This window comes from Anas acuta, unplaced genomic scaffold (assembly GCF_963932015.1).
Source record: "Anas acuta unplaced genomic scaffold, bAnaAcu1.1 SCAFFOLD_407, whole genome shotgun sequence".
NCBI classification, from domain to species: domain Eukaryota; kingdom Metazoa; phylum Chordata; class Aves; order Anseriformes; family Anatidae; genus Anas; species Anas acuta.
Genome location: NW_027076064.1, coordinates 1 through 19725, shown reverse-complemented (window position 1 = coordinate 19725; position 19725 = coordinate 1). Strand labels below are relative to the sequence as shown.

Here is a 19725-nt window from a genome sequence, read left to right as displayed (position 1 = left end):
AAGGGAATGGGAAAGGGAAAAGAGGAAAGAAGGGAAAGGGAATGGGAAAGGGAAAGGGAAAGGGAGAAAGGGAAAGGAAAGGACAAGGAAGAGGAAAGGAAAGGAAAGAAAGGAAAGAGAAAGGAAAGGAAGAAAGGAAAGGAAAGAAAGGAAAGGAAAGAAAGGAAAGAAAGGAAAGGAAAGAAAAGGAAAGGAAAAGGAAAGGAAGGAAAGAAAGAAAAGGAAAGAAAAGAAAAGGAAAGAAAGGAAAGGAAAGAAAGAAAAAGAAAAGAAAGAAGAAAAGAAAGAAAAGAAAAGAAAAGAACAAAGAAAGAAAGAAAAGAAAGAAAAAGAAAAAGAAAAAGAAGAGAAAGAAAGAAAAGAAAAGAAAAGAAAAGAAAAGAAAAGAAAAGAAAGAAAAGAAAAAGAAAAGAAAAGAAAGAAAAAGAAAAGAAAAGAAAAAAGAAAAGAAAAGAAAAGTAAAAGAAAAGAAAAAGGGATTTTGGTTGAGTAATTGGAAACACTTCCTAACTAGGAACTCCACCTGGCTGTAAAATGCTTTCCTAAGTTTCTTCATCCCTTGAGACATTTTTCAAACAGACTGGATAAAGTACTGGAAAATGTATTGTAAGGAACAAGCAGTTGTTGGCAGACAAATAAATAGGCTGAGTGACTCAGTTCTTTACTGGTTCAGCTTTCTGGTGCAGAACAGTTGAGACAGATCAGCATACTGCAAGGGTTGGGGGAGAGGGGGGGGAGGCAATAAGATAGAGTGGCCTATCTTCGTGTTTGTTCAACTGCTGTCTGTAAATGTTGAGGGTGTTAGCCTGCACTGAGAATAAACGAAGAAACTGTTCTCAGAGCCAGTGTTGTTTTTACCAAAATACTCTCATCTGAAAATGTGACTTAATTAAAATAGAGATTTTGTGGGAGGAGCTTTCTAGGTCAGTGGTATTTTACAATTTTCTAGTGGATTTTTTCAACTGGAATTGCATTCAACATTAATAATTGAATTAAACTTCCAAATTTTTATTTTTTATTTTTAGTTTCCAGGGAAATAGAAATTCATTTGCCTGCTCAAAAAGGAAAAGAAAAGTACTTTTATGTGTTTGTTTATAGCTCTTGATTTAAGAAAAAAAGGTTGTAGTAGATAGAGGGATTTTCAGAGAATTTTTGTCTTTTAGATGTCATTATTAGTAGAAGAAAGGTCAAAAGACCATTGGGGTAGAGGCAGAAGAATCTCAAGAAACTGTATTTTTTGTAACCAGTGAAATGTTCGTTTTAATTGCAATATATTACTTTAAAACAAGGTAGGTGAGATTAAAGATGCTTCCTTTTTTTTTTAGATGGAAAGTTCCTAGGGAAAACTGAGGGTTTTTTTTAGAATAAATTCATATTTTCTTATAGTTTTAGTCCTGAGATTTTATGTCCTACTGTTATTAATAGATATGTCATGTGTCCAGAAAATTCTGAATTTTCCTGGAAGTTGCCTAATCAGCTCCTTTTCTGAGTCTTTTACATCCTTGTACTCTTCTTTGTACAGTGCCCAGGGATGTGAAGCATTGATTTTTTCTAGACCATTTTCTCTTTCTACTATCGAGGCTGTTTAGCCTTAAGTGTCTCCCATGCATGCTGCTCTTAGGTCAGCCTCTCCTGCATCTTGTTTCTGTCAGCTTGCAGAAGCTCAGTGCTACTGCCCTTCCTTCCTTGCTAGGAAGGTGCACAGGACCTCTCCAACAGAAAGACTCACCTGAGCCTCAGCTGGGAGGGATTGCTTCAGAGCTGTTCATGGTCCTGTCCTGGTTGTCTCTGTACTTGTTACATGTACTTGTACATTTTTATTAAAGTCAGATTAAGTCAGATTTATTTCATGGGATATTTTGTTTAAGGAACACCTACACAAGTTAGTATAAAATGGTAGGCAATTTAATCATAAAAAAAAATCCGTTTATCTTTAATTTCTCTCTCTTTTTTTTTTTTTTTCTTTTTTTTCATTTTTAGAAAGCTATCAAGGAACTACTTTGGTTCTTGCCAGTGGTCGCAGAAAACAAATCTGGAGTCTGTGACTGAAATTTGGTTGCGAATAAATATAGAGGGATAGGATCAGAAAACAGGGGAAAAAATCAACTAACTTCCTGTTATATTTTACATGTAATAGAGTTGTAAATAAACATCAGGTAGATGCTGCTCCAAAGCTAATATGAAGCTATAATGGTGTTAATATCTCCAGAATAGTATTTTGTAAAATCTGAGGGGAAAAAAAAAAAAAAAAAAAAGTAGTATTTTTGCAATATTTATGGAAATAATATATTAATACTTTCATTTCAGAATGGCATTTTAATTTTAAATCAAAATGATTGTGTATCATTATGTGAAATAATAATAAGTAAAATTTGAGAAAAGATTAAAACATTTCTGTCAATCCAAGCCAGCCTTTCTGCCAGAATTTTCTTTCCTTGTGAATGTTGATGTTTAAAAGTTTTATTTCTAACTGAAATGAGCCTCTGTCATATGTTTTCACAACTTCCTCAGTAAGTGCTATCTAATTGATTTCAGCAAGACTCTTCCTGCATGCTACAGCAGGAATCCATCGAGCTTCTGCCAAGTTACCAAGGTACTGGTATCTCTGCTTATGTCTTAGAGAAACAGAGAATTTTCATACAGAATAATGAAAGAAGTTCTCATTAAAAACGGGCAAGCAAAAACTAAGAGCAGTCCCAACTTCTGTCAGCTGCTGAATTAGATGTTATTTGTGAATAACAAATACCTGTTGAAAACTGTGAAATATTTAGGAAACAAAAATTCAAGAGCTTTCCTAAAAACGAATGGTTAGTTACAAATGATCATAAGTGTTTTAGTTGTAGTGGTTCTGGACTAAATCTTGTGAAGAATTACTAGTTGTTTTAACAAGATATTAAACTTTTGTGTTTCCATTTTCTTTCCTTTGTATGTTGTTTAGCTTAACCACAAGCCTTTTTTTCTTCACAGTATTGTTGCAATGGAAAGGAACCCACGGTCCCTGGTAGGCTCAGTTCCAAAGTATTTTTAGACTGTGAGTTGTATTTCATGATTTCACATCTTGAGTGTGCCAATTCCTTATAGAGACATAATGAACTGAGTTGCAGGATAAGTGTTGTAACGTTCTCTCACTAGTGTTTCCATTATTGTCCCTTTGCCTGCTCTGGAGAGTTTCTGTGGAAGAAACTCAAAATCATATATGTGAAAAAACATATTTATGGTGTAGAGAAATTGAAAAAACTGTGTATGACTAGATGCAGGGCAAACTATGTAGTGTTCTATTCTAGGTGTGTATGCTATATACAGTATAATAGTTACTCCCTATCTACATGAAAGCATAGTCTGATCCTTATTATTGCATGCATGAATATTACGTGTGTAACCATAATGCTGAAATACTAAAATATGCAGGAAAATGGACTCCTTACTTTCAGAATGGCACATGTGTAGAGTGAAATAGGAAAATGAATATGTTATTCTTCCTATTATTTAGTGAACGTCTTCACTGTATCTTCACATCTGACAACAGGTACATAATAAAGCAGGTGGCTGTTTCCCCTGCCATGAAGTCAGAGGGGCTACCCAAGTGATTGATGCTCAGTGAGTGTTTCAGTGGCTTCTTGGCCAGAGGCTGTAACACAGTGGCTGGATTTTCAAAAGTGCTTCTTCTTCCCGTGTCTTTTGTGTCCTCAGTTGGAAACGGCATGTTTCAACTCTTGCTTAACTTTCAGTGTTGGACAACAGGCTGCGTCTTTAAAAATTATTCAGACAACAACAGTAAAGGGCAAAAAGGCATGTTTTCCAATTACAGATGCTCTGCCAAACTGCACAGTCCTTCACTGACCTTTTCTTCCTCTTTCTGTGGACTTAATAGCTTTGAGAATGTCTGTCATGCCTCTTTCTCACCCATCTAACCTGATTAGACTGTTCAACACTGTTTCTAGCTCAAATTTTGTTAGTCAAGCTTTTGCAAGGAAAATCTGAAGAATAGACTCAAACTCAGAAATGATTCATAGAAGCATACCTACAGCTGACATGAATGCTGCATTATTTCTGGTTAGAACAACTTTTTGTTCTTTTGTTAGAACAAAATAAGAAGCTCTCAAAATTTGATTAATTTCTCTGTTGCTAGCTGCACAGATAGCGACTGCAAAAAATTGATCGATTCAGAGGACATGCATCCACACATGAAGGTTGCTGTACACGGCAGCCAGAGCTGTGCTCAGCTCATCGGCATTCTGCCAGAGGGAGGGTCAACATGAAGATGTCATTCCCTCCTCCAGAGCTTTCCATGGGCTGTTATCTTATGTCCCCCTTCCCACTGCAGCTTCCTCTGAAACAAAAGAATTAACTGCCATGCAAATGAGGTGGACACTCAGAGCTTTCCTGGTGAAAGAAAACCCTTCAAGACAACATTGGGCCAGAAGAGACACAAGACAAATAAAAATGTGCTTGTCCTGCCCACCTTTCTTGGAACATTCCCATACCAAGAGAAACAAATAGACACCAGCCATAACTCAGACAAAACAAAAATCTCTTTTTCTAATTTTTTTTTGTTGTTTTGTTTTGTTTTCCTAGGACTGTGTAATTTTGGGAGATGATAGTTCCTCTTCTTACTTTAGAAATTAAGACAAAAAATGTCAATTGCCCTAACAGCCCAGCTGCTGTGGTGTAAAGTGTTGGCAATACAGTAAATTGTGCTAAAATCAGTGGAAGTTCTAAAAACTTGATTTGCTTTGGGATACTGGCCAGAATTCCTTGATTTTTTCTGTAGTTTATGGTAATCTCTGTGCTTTATAATTTGTCCTATAAATATTACAAGGCCATATACAGGACAGCGTGATGGTCTTTGGGAAACCCACCTTTGCGCCCCACTATCTATCTCACTGCCAAAACTATTTTTTCTATTCTTCATAGCCTTACAACACAAAGCAAATCCAAAGTGTAGCGTGCAGTGTATTTTTGTGAATAACCTTCTTAGAGTCAGAGAAACTTCCCTGGAGTCCCTTTCCATTGTTGTGATGGATTTTTTGTGCTGACAGACTGTGCAAATCGGAAGTGTTTGATGTGTTGCTATGCCGAACTGTGGGCAGTTATTTTCCAGGCTTAGGTTTCCTACCAAGGAAAAGGACAGCAATGTATGTCTGTCTACATCCCAGACCTGTCAAGATTTGAGGTGTAACTGTGTTTAGAAATCAAGGGTCTAGAGTGTGAAAATTTCAGGGAAGGGGTTTTCATGTGCATTATTTTGTGGCATCAGTGAGTCTTTATCACCTGACTGCGTGTTCCTGGCAGTAGCCAGATGCAGGCAGAGCACCTATAGATGTCTGACTAACTTCCACGAGGAAATGACTAGCAGCTAGTATCAATCAGTTGTCTCTGCACTTCAGAAGAAAAACATGGACTTGAGCCCGGTCTATTTTTGTTGACTCCAGGCAGTCTTGCCAGCTCTGGAGCCACTTTCATGCCCACTTATGTTAACCATGGACAACTGCTGGTGTGCACACAGTGACATGCAAAATTCAGCTCTGATCCCCGTGCAGTACCTCCCAGCGGCATCTTCATGGTGTGTATCCTCGTCACCTCATCCTTGAGCTTGCCTTCACAGTAGTATGCTCCAATAGTCTCGCTGGCCTGTTCCCTTTTCCACACCACCGTTTTGGCTGTGGCTCTCTTTGAGTCTTCACTCACTTCCAGCGGCTCTCGGTGCTGGTTTGTCACATCCTCGTGGTCTCGGTCAATTGTGATGGACTCACGGGAGCGCCACTTGGAAGTAATACAGATGAGTGATGTCTCTGAGTTGCCCACCAGAGGGAATGAGTTGATCAGTATGAGGTCCAGTGCTGCTTCCACTTTACCTAAGAAAAAAAAAAGCAAACAGCAAGTGAAGAAAATTTACTGCAGATTTTGAGTTCACAGCTAATCAAATCATCAGAGAAACTGTTTCATCCAGCATGCAGGCTTCCTCTGGTTGAGTCTTACACAGCTTTACGGCAAAATAAAATGTCTGCTGATTAATTGTTCTGTTACAGCTAGTAAGAGTTTAGGATTTACTTAACATGTCAAGAACAGATAAGCTTTGTTCTTCTCAGAAGAAGAAATAAACCTGCCAGGCTTGTGTAAGTACTTCCTAAAGCTGTTTCAGAAGCCCAGGGAAAATCTTGGGCTGCAGAAGCAGATGGCTCCTTGATTAGCTGGACATGTACACAACTGCCTCAAGTGTGGTGCTTTACCAGTGAGAAGACTGGTTATCATCAGGTCGTCAGCTTAACAGAGTTTCTGCTATGTCCTCTACATGGGTTTAATATGTATGAATTCATATTAGGAGGATGTGTCATTCAGCTTTACGAATTAGCAGTATTTTGAACACTTGGAATACTTTTTCAAATATTTTGAAAAATTTTTTTTTTACTGCCAGACTTAGTTGTTCGAATGTGGATAGCAGCAGGGGAGTAAAAGTCTCCTATAATCAACGCTTTGCAAATAATAGGTGTGTCCCTTCACCTTTGAAATCCAGGGTAAGGAGAAGGGAAACGGTAACATTTTTTCCAGCTGAAACAGGAAGAATAATTGATTTCTTTTATTTATCACATCTATTTTCCTGCTTTGGATACAAGCATGCTTTGTATTTATACAGAGAGACTCAACATTTTAGTGCCATTCAGCTTCCAAAGGTTTCTTTCGTTGGAAGGAACGGGTATAGTCTTAGATAAGGGAGGCCAAAAGGTCTCAGTGCTTACTGCAGCCTTTGCGTGTGTCCCTCCAGCTCGGGGCCAAGGGAGGAGGTCCTTCTCTGCTTGCCATGCCAGCAGCCACTCTGGGGACCAAAGTATCTCGACAGCGCGCTGACACTCACCACACCCAGCCCTGCAACAGCCACCACCCCGCGCTGTGCCAGCCCAGATAACTCGCGGTTACACAATGGAGAAATGAAACCTCCTGGAAAGGATGCAGCATGCCATTACAGTAAACACTGCATAAAGGTAGGGGTCAGCAGAGTCAGTTCATCCTGCTGCACGTCACAAAAGTAAATCCTTGGAGTGAAGCTAAAGAGCTGTGTGATACAAGTGAAGCCAGACTTGTGCATTCATTCCTAGGTCATTTGTCTGTTTCTTATCTGAGGAGCATTTGTGCTCTTAACTGTGGGTCTGACACACCAGCTGTAGGCAGATGTGGTTCAAAACTCACCAACATTGAAGGCAGAGAGCTTTATGTTAGCAGGGATCTGTCCCATGGTCTCACATGCCAGGTGGAGATATGCTTAAAATCATAAATCGCAAGGTCCCGATTTTGGCAGACTTCCATGGATCTCAGAATCAAATCTGGATCCAGACTGTGTGACTTGCTACAGTGATCTGAGTTGAGATCAAGAAGGGTGCTGCAGGTTAGATTGCAAGTATTTTGATGTTTCTGCCTAGCATCCACAGGGCACAATATGCAGGTTGATGGACCCACATTGCTGGGGTCCCTCGGGAGCTGCTGTGCATGCAGGGCTCTGGTTCCATTTCTCTGCTCCCAGCACTTCTCTGTTCCTTCACTTCCAACACAAAGTGAAAGGTGACAATAACACTTCTTCTCGCCCTGTATCTCAGCCTTTTAACATGCTGAGAAGTAGTAAGAGAAATCTGAGTTGGAAGTGAAATCTGAGGACTAGCTTTTGTGTTGCCTTGAGTCCCTGTGCAAGATAGAGCAAGGCATTATCAGATTCGGTGCATTTGCTGCACAGTTTTCTGTTTCTTTGGAGCGATACAAATTGTGTAAGTCAAGGTGTAGAACAACCTTAGCTCAGGCCTATCACTCATTTTTACTTGTGATTATTCTGGAGGAATCCAAATCTAGTCACAGCTGGATGAGCAGTGTTGGTGGATTGTCTAAATATAGGCGTCCTTTGGCATATTAAACCCTGTGGAGCAACTCAAACACCTGTGTGATGCTGATGTAACACAGATGGAGTCTCACGTCTTTACGGAGCAGCATTTAAAGTCCATTCTGTGTCTAATACGGAGTAATATTTATGCTTAAGTACTGAATCATTCCCCAGACACGATTTGGCAGCTAAGATTTCACACTTGGAGTATATTGCATGCAGAAATTAAAATACATCCAGGTGAAAGTTTTGCACTAAGTAAAGGTAGACTTCAGGTGTATTTTGAAAAGATTGACCCCTGCAGCGTGTTTACATGAATGTGTTTCACTAGTTCAGCTCAAGAGTCTAGCAGGACTGGCCTTTTGAAGTCAGCCTAAGGCCTCTGAGGTGACAGGAAGGCTATCCTTGACTCCCCTGGGAGTTCCTGTGCTCAGGTTATGGAAAAACAGAAACAAAAACAAACAAAAAACAACAACACAAAGAACAACAGAAAAGTGTAAAATCTACATATGCTTTGTGCTTAGGGTTTCCTAGAGCATGTCTTCCTGGTAATGCATCTCAGTAAGGACCCAACCATCCTTGCTGAGAAGTAATTTTCATTACCTAGGGCTGCAAAAAGTAGACAAATCCTGCTCTTGGTATTAGTGAATACTTTGAGCATGCAAGGACCAAATAAGGACAACAGGATTTGGCTCTCTGAGAAAAGTACAACAAATACAGACAGGAAACAGCCTGTCCCTGTATCAGTGACAATACTCCATGTTTCCTTGAAAAAGTCCTTTGACTCCTGCCCTGGTCCTTAAAGGACTGACCTATCAGGAAGGCAATTTGCTGTGTGTGCAAATACATCTAGAGAAGGGAGAACACTCACAGAAGCTGGTGTTGAAAATGGGAGATGCCATGCAGAGAGGATTAATTGCCTGATACTTATGGCACATGTTCACTGTTGCATAGTGCTTTGTGCTTTCCTGGCACAGAGAAAATGGCATCCTCCCGAGCAGTAAGTTTAAATAATAGTGCACCCACTGAAACCCAAGTAGCAAAACATATGCAGGGAGACCTTTGCCCCTGCCTTAACTACAAGACTGTGCACTCTCTTATAAATTAAGACTGGGCTGTACTGACTGGGGCAGCACCAGCAAGACTTTTTCCTTGGTCTTTCATAGCTTCTCCGGTACATAGTCCTCTGGGGAACAGAGTGGAACAGAATAAGTGTGTATCATGCTTTTTCTGCAACCTCTATGCATTCTCATTCCCTATCAAAATGCCATTTGAACAGGCACACAATCAACGTGTTTTCAGTGCTTTGTTGCACCAGCAAAACTTGACAGAAGCTTGATCAAACACCTCTGGGAAATTCCCTGGAACATATCCCAGACACAGGTCTGCTCAAAGAGCAAGACATTCTCTAATAAAATTTGAAACATCACTTCCCTAGACCAGAACTGGTGCTAGACACTAGTTTGGGAACAAAACAATGAGGCAATCTCAAGACGAGATAACTTAATGCCATAGATGAACACATACAGCAAGTGCTATGAAAATAGAAAAGTGCAGAAAACTGCTCAAGTATTTCTTGATTTATACTTAACATTTGTCTGGTTCCCGGGAAATCATGGAAATACTCATTACAATTTCTGCCTAACACGAGGCCTTTGAAAAGTTCCCTGTTAACTGGAAAACTGTCAGTACTGTGCAGTGGCTAATGCACCTCCACCACAGCAATCATCCACAGCAATCAGCTTCATCAAGGTGAACAATGACCGTAACCCACTGCCCCCCAAACACATATTAACCATCAGTCCAAATTTGCAGAGTTCATTGTGAATGCAAAGTTCTGAGTAAATGTTAGTAGGGTAGTAGTGGGAGGAAAAAAATTAATTCACAGCACTACAGCTATTGAAGATCTAATGATGTTTTCATTTTCATGATATTCATTTTAATGATATTTTCATTTGTAGAGCTTTGTTATTAATTACTTGAGGTGGCTATGAGATGGAAGTCCTTCCCTTTGCATCTGGAGCATAATAAAGAAAAAAGAAGAGCTGTTGTAGGAGGTGGTTGGAAACATCAATTAATTAATTAAGAGAGGAGGTGAGGAGAAAGCAGAAAGGTTTTTACCTAGTAAATTCCAGCTCTTTTTTCATCAGGTATAGTGAGAGGAAAGAAAGGTGATGTAAGTTTGAACTGCTTACTTGTTTTTATTACTGTTATTGCTTGGATCGCAAATTATTTCTATTAGCTACTACCTGAAAATGTGAGTATAAATCATAGAGGTACTATACTAGAATCTGTGCTTAGTGTATGTTTGGTGTTATGTTGAGAGCAAAGCAATCAGTTTCATATTTCTGTTCTAATACTAACCACAGGGCTGAATAATTATTTTGAAACTGGTGAAAATGTGTATCACAGACTGTCAAGCCACCAATCCTGCTCTCTTTCATGTTTCCTAAAAAAAAAAAAAAAACAACAAACAAACCACAACACCAAGAGGTTGAAAGTATGCGGTTTTGATATAGAGCAAACCTAACTTGAGAAATCACCCGTACTTCAGATTTCTCCTTGTATCTTGTTTTGTACTTATCTGTTCAGCTGCACACTCCTTGATTCTATTTTACTGCATAAAGCCACCCAACAAACTAGAATAATATAAGTAAGCTATTTAGGAAAACAAATATCAAAAATACAAGCAATATTGGTGAAAAAAATATAGTATTTGATTAACTCTTAGTGAACTACTGAATGAATTACATTGAAATCTATTTATTAACAAATTCATCAATTTAGAAGATTGAAATAATGCAGCTGAAATATGAAGAAGTTAACAAAATAGAGACCTGATCCGTTACTCCTAAGAAAGAAGAAATGAGTACTCCTTACTTAATATTAAAATTAGTCAGAAACTGGCCCCAAAAATTAGCTGTTTAGGAATATTTTTTATGTGGAGAATAGAATATACGTTGCACCCGAATTTGGCAATTATTATTATTATTATTATTATTATTATTATTATTATTATTATTATTATTATTATTATTATTATTTGGTGTGCGCTCAATATTTCTTATATAAATATTGATTATTTTTTGGTTCATTCTCCAAAAAAGTAAGTGATTTGGGGAGCCTTTGAAATCACATATTCATTTTATTTGATTTTATGTGACTCATTTTTCTTTTGGTGTCCTGGAAGCTTCGCCTGGCATGCAAAGACAACAGCAGCTTGGGTGACTTCTAACAATGAGTCAAATTCTCCTCTGAGAGCTCAGACCTCAACAGGAAGACACTGCAGAGATTATTGTTACTCCAAACAGATTAAGGCACTCCAGCACATAGCAGCAGCAGCAGGATAAAAACATAAAATAAAATGCAGAAATGTTCCTGAAAAACAGCTCATAAAAGAGCAAATAGGTTTGCCAATGAAATAATTTCTGTTGTACCAGGTGTCCAAGGAGAGGCTCATACTTTGTGTATCTCATGGATGCTACTAGGCAGCTGTGGGACAGCTTGTAGCTCAACCAATGTGTCTTATCCTTAGAAACAGGGCATTGTTTTGGGAGGAAAGGCATTGTGAAACTAAAAAGAGGCCAAAATTAGTGACAGAACATCATTTTGCTACTTAGTAGAAGTGGGAAAACCTGAGCACAAATGTGACAAAAGTCATGGTCTGCCAAATCTCCTAGGGCTAATACTTTCTTAAGGGCCCTAGGGTACATCTGGAGCAGCTGAAGGAAATGTGTCTACCTTCAGAAGAAAGCAAAACTGTTTTCTCTACATTCCAGTAGTTTCACAACTTATCAAATTTTTTTAAGATGATAAGGCTAGCAAAGAAATACTCGTGCAATTTGTTTCCTGTTTCCCAACTGAGGGTGCCTAAAGACTTTTGTGTGGAGTAATCCAAAATAAAGAAAGAAGAAAAAAGCTTTCTCATGACTTCTCCTTGTGCATGGTTTTGTCTTCTGCAAGTAAAGCAGAAAACAAAATGTCAGCAGAAATTTCTTGAGCAAGCAGCTGACAACATGCTAGGTAATACTGAAAAAGGATAAAGAATGTGGGACAGCTTGGGCAGAACAGGCTAAATCCAGTGGGGTTTGCAGCCAGCCAAATATGGGTACTATCATCAGGGAAGTACTTGCAGGCAAGAGTAAGTTTGTCCATATCAAGGATGGTCCTTGTCAGTTGCTTTATGAAGCTGCTCTGTGCACCATGTAGGCATGTTTTTTGAGTGCATGTGCTAAGATGAAGTGTACAAAATAACATTTGCAATAATATTGCTTTCATAGGATGTATCAGAACAGATAGCACATGTAAGGTACTGTGGGCTTTGGCTGCTGGATGGCCATAAGCTGTTATGTTCTTGCCTGTCTAGTAGTGTATCCTCATGTTGCTGCTTACTGACTTTTCTGAGCAAGGTTTTTGCTGTTTCTGAGTACACTTTTTGACTGTCCCTGAGCAGTGGCACGTGTAGGATGAACAACTAGCAAATAATACAAGATAAAATTATCAGCCCTGTCAGAAGTGCAGATGGAACTGCATTGTCTTGAGAAACTTGCTAGACTGCAAAAGGGAGATTAACCAAGCCACCACATTAGACAAGGTGACACAGTGCAAAAAATAGATGAATATCAGACAAGCAAAAAACTGACCTTGAAGCAGAAAGTTTAAGTACATCACCCCTGAACAGTGAAATGTCAGATTTGTGAACCTGTCTTTCAAAAATCCCTTCAGAACTTAACAATGACCCAGTATCCCTGAGTTATAAAAGTGCTTGCGTTTTCTAGTGATGAATTAGAAAACGAATTTTCATGGGATTTGTTACTTCATTTTGATATGACCCTTTACCGATGTTCTTAGTACTTGTTCTTAGATTGGGTGTCAGAAACATAGAACATTGTAGAGCATTGTAGAATATCCTGAACTGGAAGGGACCCACAAGGATCATAGAGTACCACTCCTGGCTCCACAGTGGACAACCCCAAAACCAGACCCTGTGTCTGAGAGCATTGTCCAAATATTTCTTGATCTCCATCAGGCTTGATGGCATGACCACTTCGCTGGGCAGCCTGTCCCAGTGCCCGACCACCCTCTGAGTGCAGATCCTTTCCCTAACCCCCAGCCTGACCCTCCCCTGTCCCAGCTCCATGATGTTCCCTCCGGTCCTGTCACTGTCCCCAGAGAGCAGAGCTCAGCATCTGCCCCTCCGCTCCCCTCATGAGGGAGCTGCAGGAGTTACCAAATCTGCACCCTAAAAAACCAGTCAGCATTTTAAACTCTCCACAGGAAAGCCTATACTTCAGACATGGTTTGGTTCATTGGCTCATTCAGTGAGTCTCCACTGAACTTGCAGTGGAACAGCGTCCTTTACATGATCTTCCTAGTAGCTTAGGGTAGATAATGTCTTCAGAGAACAGTCCTCCACTGCAGTTTCTTTAATCACATTTTGTTTTCATCCCTCAGGTCCCAGGTACATCTTACACAAATACGACATGAAGGACTTCCAGAAGCAGGTCTCCTGGAATAGACAACCCAGAACTGGTCATGGTGGGAGCTGACACTGGACCTGTATGTCCATCCCAGAGAGCTAGTAGAAGCATCCATTTTTGAAGTATTTGTTCTGTGCCCACACAACACTCTCCACACCAGAATGACTGCTGTGGAAATCTCTGTTTAAGTGACAGGACTGGGCCAAGCAGGCTGAAGTCTACCTGACTGATACAGAGTAGATCTCCCACACAGGTGGATCCTCCCACACGAAGGATCAGCTCCACATCTCCCCTGTCCTAAAGCCTGCTGCTCAGCTGCAGTCAGTCTCTCTGACTTGTATGCTCCCTCTTTTGCACCTAAAGCCTTCCAGATGAAATATATGTGGGGATCAGACAATCTCTGTAAAATGTTTCAGCTTCATATTTTTCCCCCCTAAAGTGAAATTTCAGCAAAAAAGTAATCCATCCAACCAACTTAATCATGACTAAATATCCAGACAATCAAATATGTATGTACATAATCTGTATCTAAACCAACAGCATATGGTAACACTTGTGAATGTAGCATGATTTCATTTCTCCCTTTTAGGTTTGATTCCTTTGGGTCTGATGCAATGCCTCTACACCCCTGACTGTTCCCAGCTGCTGGAATGGCCTTTGGGCACAGACGCTTGCTGAGAGCCACCCTGCCTCTCACTGGGGCTGAACTAGGCACACACCAAAAGCAATCTATAAAGCTATAAAGAAAACTGAAGACATTTGGGCCACTTTTGTAATTCCATGTAGGGTAGGTGCACAGAGCTGCTGCCTGCACAGGCTGAAGCTGTTGGCTTTGGCTCCTAGCTGCAGAGTCGGGGCAGTGAGTTAGGTCACAGCTGGAATCTTTTTCTTTGCAAACATATAGTCAGCAGTGTAACTCAGAAAGAACAGCTCTCCTTTCTCCCAAAATGTAGATATATCCATTTGTAGTCATGACTGTCTTAGCAGACCTGTGTGGAGGTACCAGGAGTCAGCAGGTCACCAAGGTTCAACCAGTGATTCCTGTGGCAGGCCCTCAATTCTGGGTTCAGTGAACGCTATATCTCAGCAACAATCTAAATTCTATCTAAATTTGAGGCTCATGAAAAAGACAACAGGACAATTACATAAATGTGGCCAGCAGATGCAACTGCTGGATCTCACAAATCAAATATGCTTCAGGAGCAAGAGCCCTTTTTAGATTTTTTTTTTTTTCTGGAATTTGCATTAGTAATTGTTTGATTGTAGAGTCATGGGGTCACAGAATGGTTTGGGTTGGAAGGGACCTCAAAGGCCATCCAACCTCCTGCCATGGGCAGGGACACCTCCCACTAGACCAGGTTGCCCAAAGCCTCCTACAACCTGGCCTTGAAGATGTCTGACTTGTAGGTGTTTGAAATGTTCTGTGTCAGTCTAAATAGTTTCAAAATACTTGAGATTGAAACCTCAGGCATGGTTTGTGTCTGCTTCTAGAGTTTTCAAGAGGCTCAAAAAACCAGCACCTCAGCCACAAGAGAGACTGTGGTCAAAGTTCAGGTGCCACTGCAGTCAGATGACAGCCGATCTGAAGATGCTCATGCAGTCCTAGTCTCTATTTATGGGAAGAATGATAGTCATGCACATTGCCACGGACATGTATGTGAGAAAGTGTATCAGAAAGTGCACCAGAGAAAGTGTTGGTTTTCTATAGGTTAAGTTAAGGTTCATAAAGAAAAAACACATCTTGAGACAGAATTGTTAGAACTTTCCAGTCTGTAACTAGAAAATGCAATTTCTTTGTCATTTTGAAGGGCATACAGCATCATAATTGTGCTTGTGTGCATTTTTTAATGTATATTAAAAGCTGCTTCACTTTCTGAATATGTAAAGGAGTCATGTAATAATAATATTTATAGTTATATGTATGTTTTTTATGATAACACCTACTGATCCCATCATGGGATATAGCACTGAATTGCACTACACTGTTAGTTCCACTGTTACCCTTTCTTTAAAGGCTAATGTAACCTTTTGAGTCTTTTACAATATATGGATCCAGAAGCAAAATCACCCAGCAAAATAAGAAATCTAATGATCTTAGAAACCCACTGGATCTGATGTTACTGGTAGCGCAGAGCTATAGCACCAAAATTTCCATCTTTGAGAATGGAGACGTCTGACAATGTGTTTTTTTCCTGCCAGAAGCACTCAACAAAAAGTGCTTGAAACTGGGTTTAATTGTCACCAGTTTCCACAAATCTCTTTCTCGGGGTGGCTGATTTGCCTAGACAAGGCTCACACACCATAATTTCTGAGAATTATCCCCCTGTGAGAAGCTGCAAGCAGAATTCCAGACCATTTGAGGAAGCTTGCCTCTTGCAAGGGGCAAGTTGTGACACTGGGCTACTTGTTTTGGAGTAGGTGACTCTGGAGCACTTTTCTGGTCCGTGCTGAGCAGGGGCTGTACCACAGTGTGGCCCTGGGGCTCAAATCCCCATTGCAGGGCATGCTCCAGGATTGCTTTGATTCTACAAAGCGTTGCCTGGAGCAGAACCAACCGAAAGACACACAGGTGGTGATGCACAGTTTAGTTTCAAGAATCCCTCTGGAATTAAATTCAGTTTGTCAGTTTAGCTGGAGGCTGACCGTGGCAATCAGTGGCTCTCTGGGCACCATGACAGGGGGTGTATAGGGGTACCGAACACCAAACTTTGAGCTCTGGCTGCGAATGGAGTACTGTTATCAAAAAAAGGAGTTAAATCAAAGGCCATTCTTTGTAGCTGGGGGCATGCTGATGGTGGAAGAGGGTGGGGTGGGTTTGGAGCCTGCCCCGCGGCAACCCACGGGCAGCAAGGAGGTGAAGTGGTAGTGGGAGCAGAGCCCCTGCTGTGGGGCAATGTCAGTGCCGCTTTCCTGAGCTCCGCCTGCGGTATCTGGAGGAAAGCGGGCTCGCATTGTCTTCTACCGCTCGCCCCAGGAAACATGATATCATTCCCAAACAAAAGCGGGAAAGCTGACAGATCTATTGAGATGGGTGTGACTGCGATACACACCTAACCAGCCAGCTCCTGTGGAAAGGGTTGTGACGGGCAGCCCATCAGCACCCCGCTGCCGGCACTGTCCACCCACGCCGCTTGTCCATACAGCCGGCTGCTTGTTTCTGCCATGCCTGCAACTTCATGGGCACTGCCTGCCCTCCGTGGCATCGTGGTGTGTACAACATGAGGGGTGAGGAGAAAGAGCTGGGGCAATCGGTCTGTCTCTCCTTCTCCATCCATAATGCTTAGAGCACCAGAAATTGCCTTAAAGCGACGAGCTGGAGGTGAGCTGAGGGCCACATAGCGTGCAGCTAAGCAGTCATGAAACTTAAGCCACAGAAGAGGAACTGGTAAACAATGTACAGCCTATTACAGCTCTGGCTAGATAAGAATACTTACAAACACACATTCAACAGATTGTAAATACACTTTTTTTTTTCCTGTGTTAATCTCTTGCTTTTTCTAGGTGCCAAAATAATTAAAAAATCAGAAACATCTCAAGCTCATTAGTTCACTTAGCTATTAACGCGCTGCTAATCATGAAGGTCTAGAAACTGTAAAGTGAGTTACCCTGCAAGGAGGACTTCCACCTCCTCATGCTTCTTTCTGTTTTTCACTGCAACACAATCTGCTGTTTTACAGCGCCTTGTATTTCTGCTGAGAGATGGACTGGAAGAACCTATGTGTGTCTCGGTGACATGTTTTGGAGTGAGCCTGAGGTTACTGTCTGAGATGTATTTCTGTTTAACAGATTATGCATGGTGTGTGAAAAGAAGCTGAAGAAACTGTCCAGAAAATCAAAAAATGAGAGGTGATAGCAATGCTTAAATGCTGAGCAACCGAGAGTCCCATGGGAAAAGAGCAAATCTTCCTCAGGACTATGCTTGTGATAGCTTCAGCAATGATCTCCCACTTGCCTGTTCTGAATGCTATAAACCAGATTTGCATTAGTATATTTCTGCTCTGTACCCTTCTGCAGATGTCTCTAATGACTAACTGCTGACTTGCTAAAGTAATCTCATTTGCTGATAATACTGAACCATTCTTCAGCTGTGCTTGAAGTGTTATTAATTGGCCCTATACAATGTGCATTCTTCCGCCCTTTTTGTCCACTGACTTTCATGCGGATTCCAGCTGCAGAATCCAGTCTAGAAGCTTGTACTGGAATAATACTTGTCTAAAATCTGGTACGGGAATACCTGGAAACGTCAACACTTCCTGTGGCATTGCCAGTTCACAAAGTGAGGCACAGAAGGAGTCAACATTTAGTCTGTGTCTAGAGCAGATAATCTGGGGGAATGGCACTGATAATTTCAATGTAATGAGCTTTAGGAAAAAGTTAGTACCTTCAGACAGCAGAGAAAACCTGTTGCTGTGTGCATGCTCAGCACATAGAAAGAAGTAGCAGCAGCTTCTGGCCATAGCAGCATGCTCCCTGGTAGCTTGTACTCTGTCCTCCCCTCACTTGCTGTGTTCACCAGGGTAAGTGATCCCACTCAAGCAAACACAAGTAGTTAAATCAATTAAGATAACTCCTAGAATGAGGAGCAGGGACTTGTGTTTTGCCTGTGTGTTGGAAGCAAGAACAGCATGACAGGTCGACTACAGACAGTAAAGCAAAAGCTTACCTGAAATCATCAGGCTGAATCCATAGAGAACCAGATGTGCTAAAGGGTCCATGCTTTCCAGGATATATCCATGCAGTTCTTGCAGCCACTCATGGAGTATCCTTTTCCTGGGGCAGGAGTTTACCAGCGACTTTCCTCCAGCATGCTACGCTGCAGTGTGTTTACAAGTCACGGGCAAGAAACCGGCGCAGCGGAGCAGGCTGGAACAGTCTCATTGCTGTCTGAGTACAGGGAGTTTAAGTTCCTTTTTCCTGTTTCCTTTGTAGATTAGGATGGGAAAGGCAGGATCTTAAAGGCATTTTTCTATCAGCAGGGCTGCAGGGCAGCGCGAGCCCCGTCCATCCAGCAATACATCAAAACGGTTATCGAGAGCTGCTGGGGGAGCAGAGGATGGCTGCTGGCCACCGTCAGCAAAACAGGAACAGCGGTGGCATCCTCCAGCCGGCAGGAGACTGGGAGCAGAGCCTCCTCCTCTGAGCTACTGTAGGTGGAAAGTGTCACCCCCTTCCCTCAGCGCAGATTTGCTGGTTTCTCAGGCCCCTCTCATCTTTCCAGTTACTTTTCGACCCGTGTGGAAGCTGCTGTCTGCAAAGCGTCTCAGCACCCAGCAATAAAATTATGAAATAAACCCTGATGAAGCAACCAGTTGCATCCAGCACAGAACAACTCCAGCCACCATCCAGCCAACCACCCCATTACTTGGTGTGCTTTACTGGAAACAATTTTTCTTTACTTCTGACAATTGGAAACAGATTGAAAACTTGTTACGATAATAAATCCTAACTAGAGTTTTTATGACTTCAGTGGAATCAAAATGCCACATCACTTGGGGGGCTCAAAACTCAGAAGCTGAAGCAAAACAAGAGGAAAAAATACAAAGAAAACCACAAAAAAAAAATAGTAAAATTAATGAAATAAATGCAGAGGCAGCACTCAGATAAATTAGTGTAATTGCAAATAAAGGGCAATCATATTTACCAGTTGACTAAATATAACCCATGACAATGCATCATTTGAAAGTCCTGTAGTTCTGCCAAGATGCTAACACCCAGAATGACTTTTACACAAGTATGGAAAAGCCAAGATGCTAACACCCAGAATGACTTTTACACAAGTATGGAAAAGCAAATGTTCAACATCGTTTTAGAAAGGGGGTGCGGATTCATCCTACTTCAGTTTAATTTCCTTTGGAAGACCTTTTCCACTTCAGTTGGTGCAGATTTCACAGAGGAAGTCCTTCACACCCAAGATCTAGTGACTTGTGGTCAGAAGGGTGTCACCTACAATGATTCAGTACATTAACCCAGAACTGCTCCTTACAACATACCCCCAAAATAAAACAGAAACCAAAACAGGTAGGAACTTAGATTGAAAATCTATTTGGAAAAACATGCACCACTAAAATTCAATTTAAGGCTTTAAGGAGGCAAAATATAAAGTATTTCCCTGGTCTGGTTCCTCTGACACACATACATGTGTTTTGTCCATATTTGATTTTTGAGAACATTTTCTTCCTCTCTGAGACATGAAGAGGAAGTGATTATTCACACTCCAGTTGCATGTTATCCTATATAAATCTAGTGGTATAGGTCCCTCCATTATCAGAACACTTAGTATATTGCCAGACACTGAGTAGTATTACCACAGTTCCCATCTACTTATAACTTCACCTTTCCTCATTTTTTCTTCATTGGCTTCTGATTTGCTAAGAGGGGATA

The 19725-nt window shown here is 41.0% G+C and overlaps 1 protein-coding gene across 1 annotated transcript; it reads right to left on the bottom strand.

The window, feature by feature from the left end:
- Positions 1–5454: 5454 nt before the first annotated feature.
- LOC137848895 (angiopoietin-1 receptor-like) lies at positions 5455–18507 on the bottom strand. Its single transcript, XM_068668387.1, has 2 exons — positions 18008–18507; positions 5455–5855 (listed from the first exon to the last, which is right to left on the bottom strand). The coding sequence occupies exons 1-2, from the start codon at positions 18057–18059 to the stop codon at positions 5470–5472; spliced, it is 438 nt and encodes a 145-aa protein (XP_068524488.1). The 5' UTR covers positions 18060–18507; the 3' UTR covers positions 5455–5469.
- Between the last annotated feature and the right edge of the window lie 1218 nt (positions 18508–19725).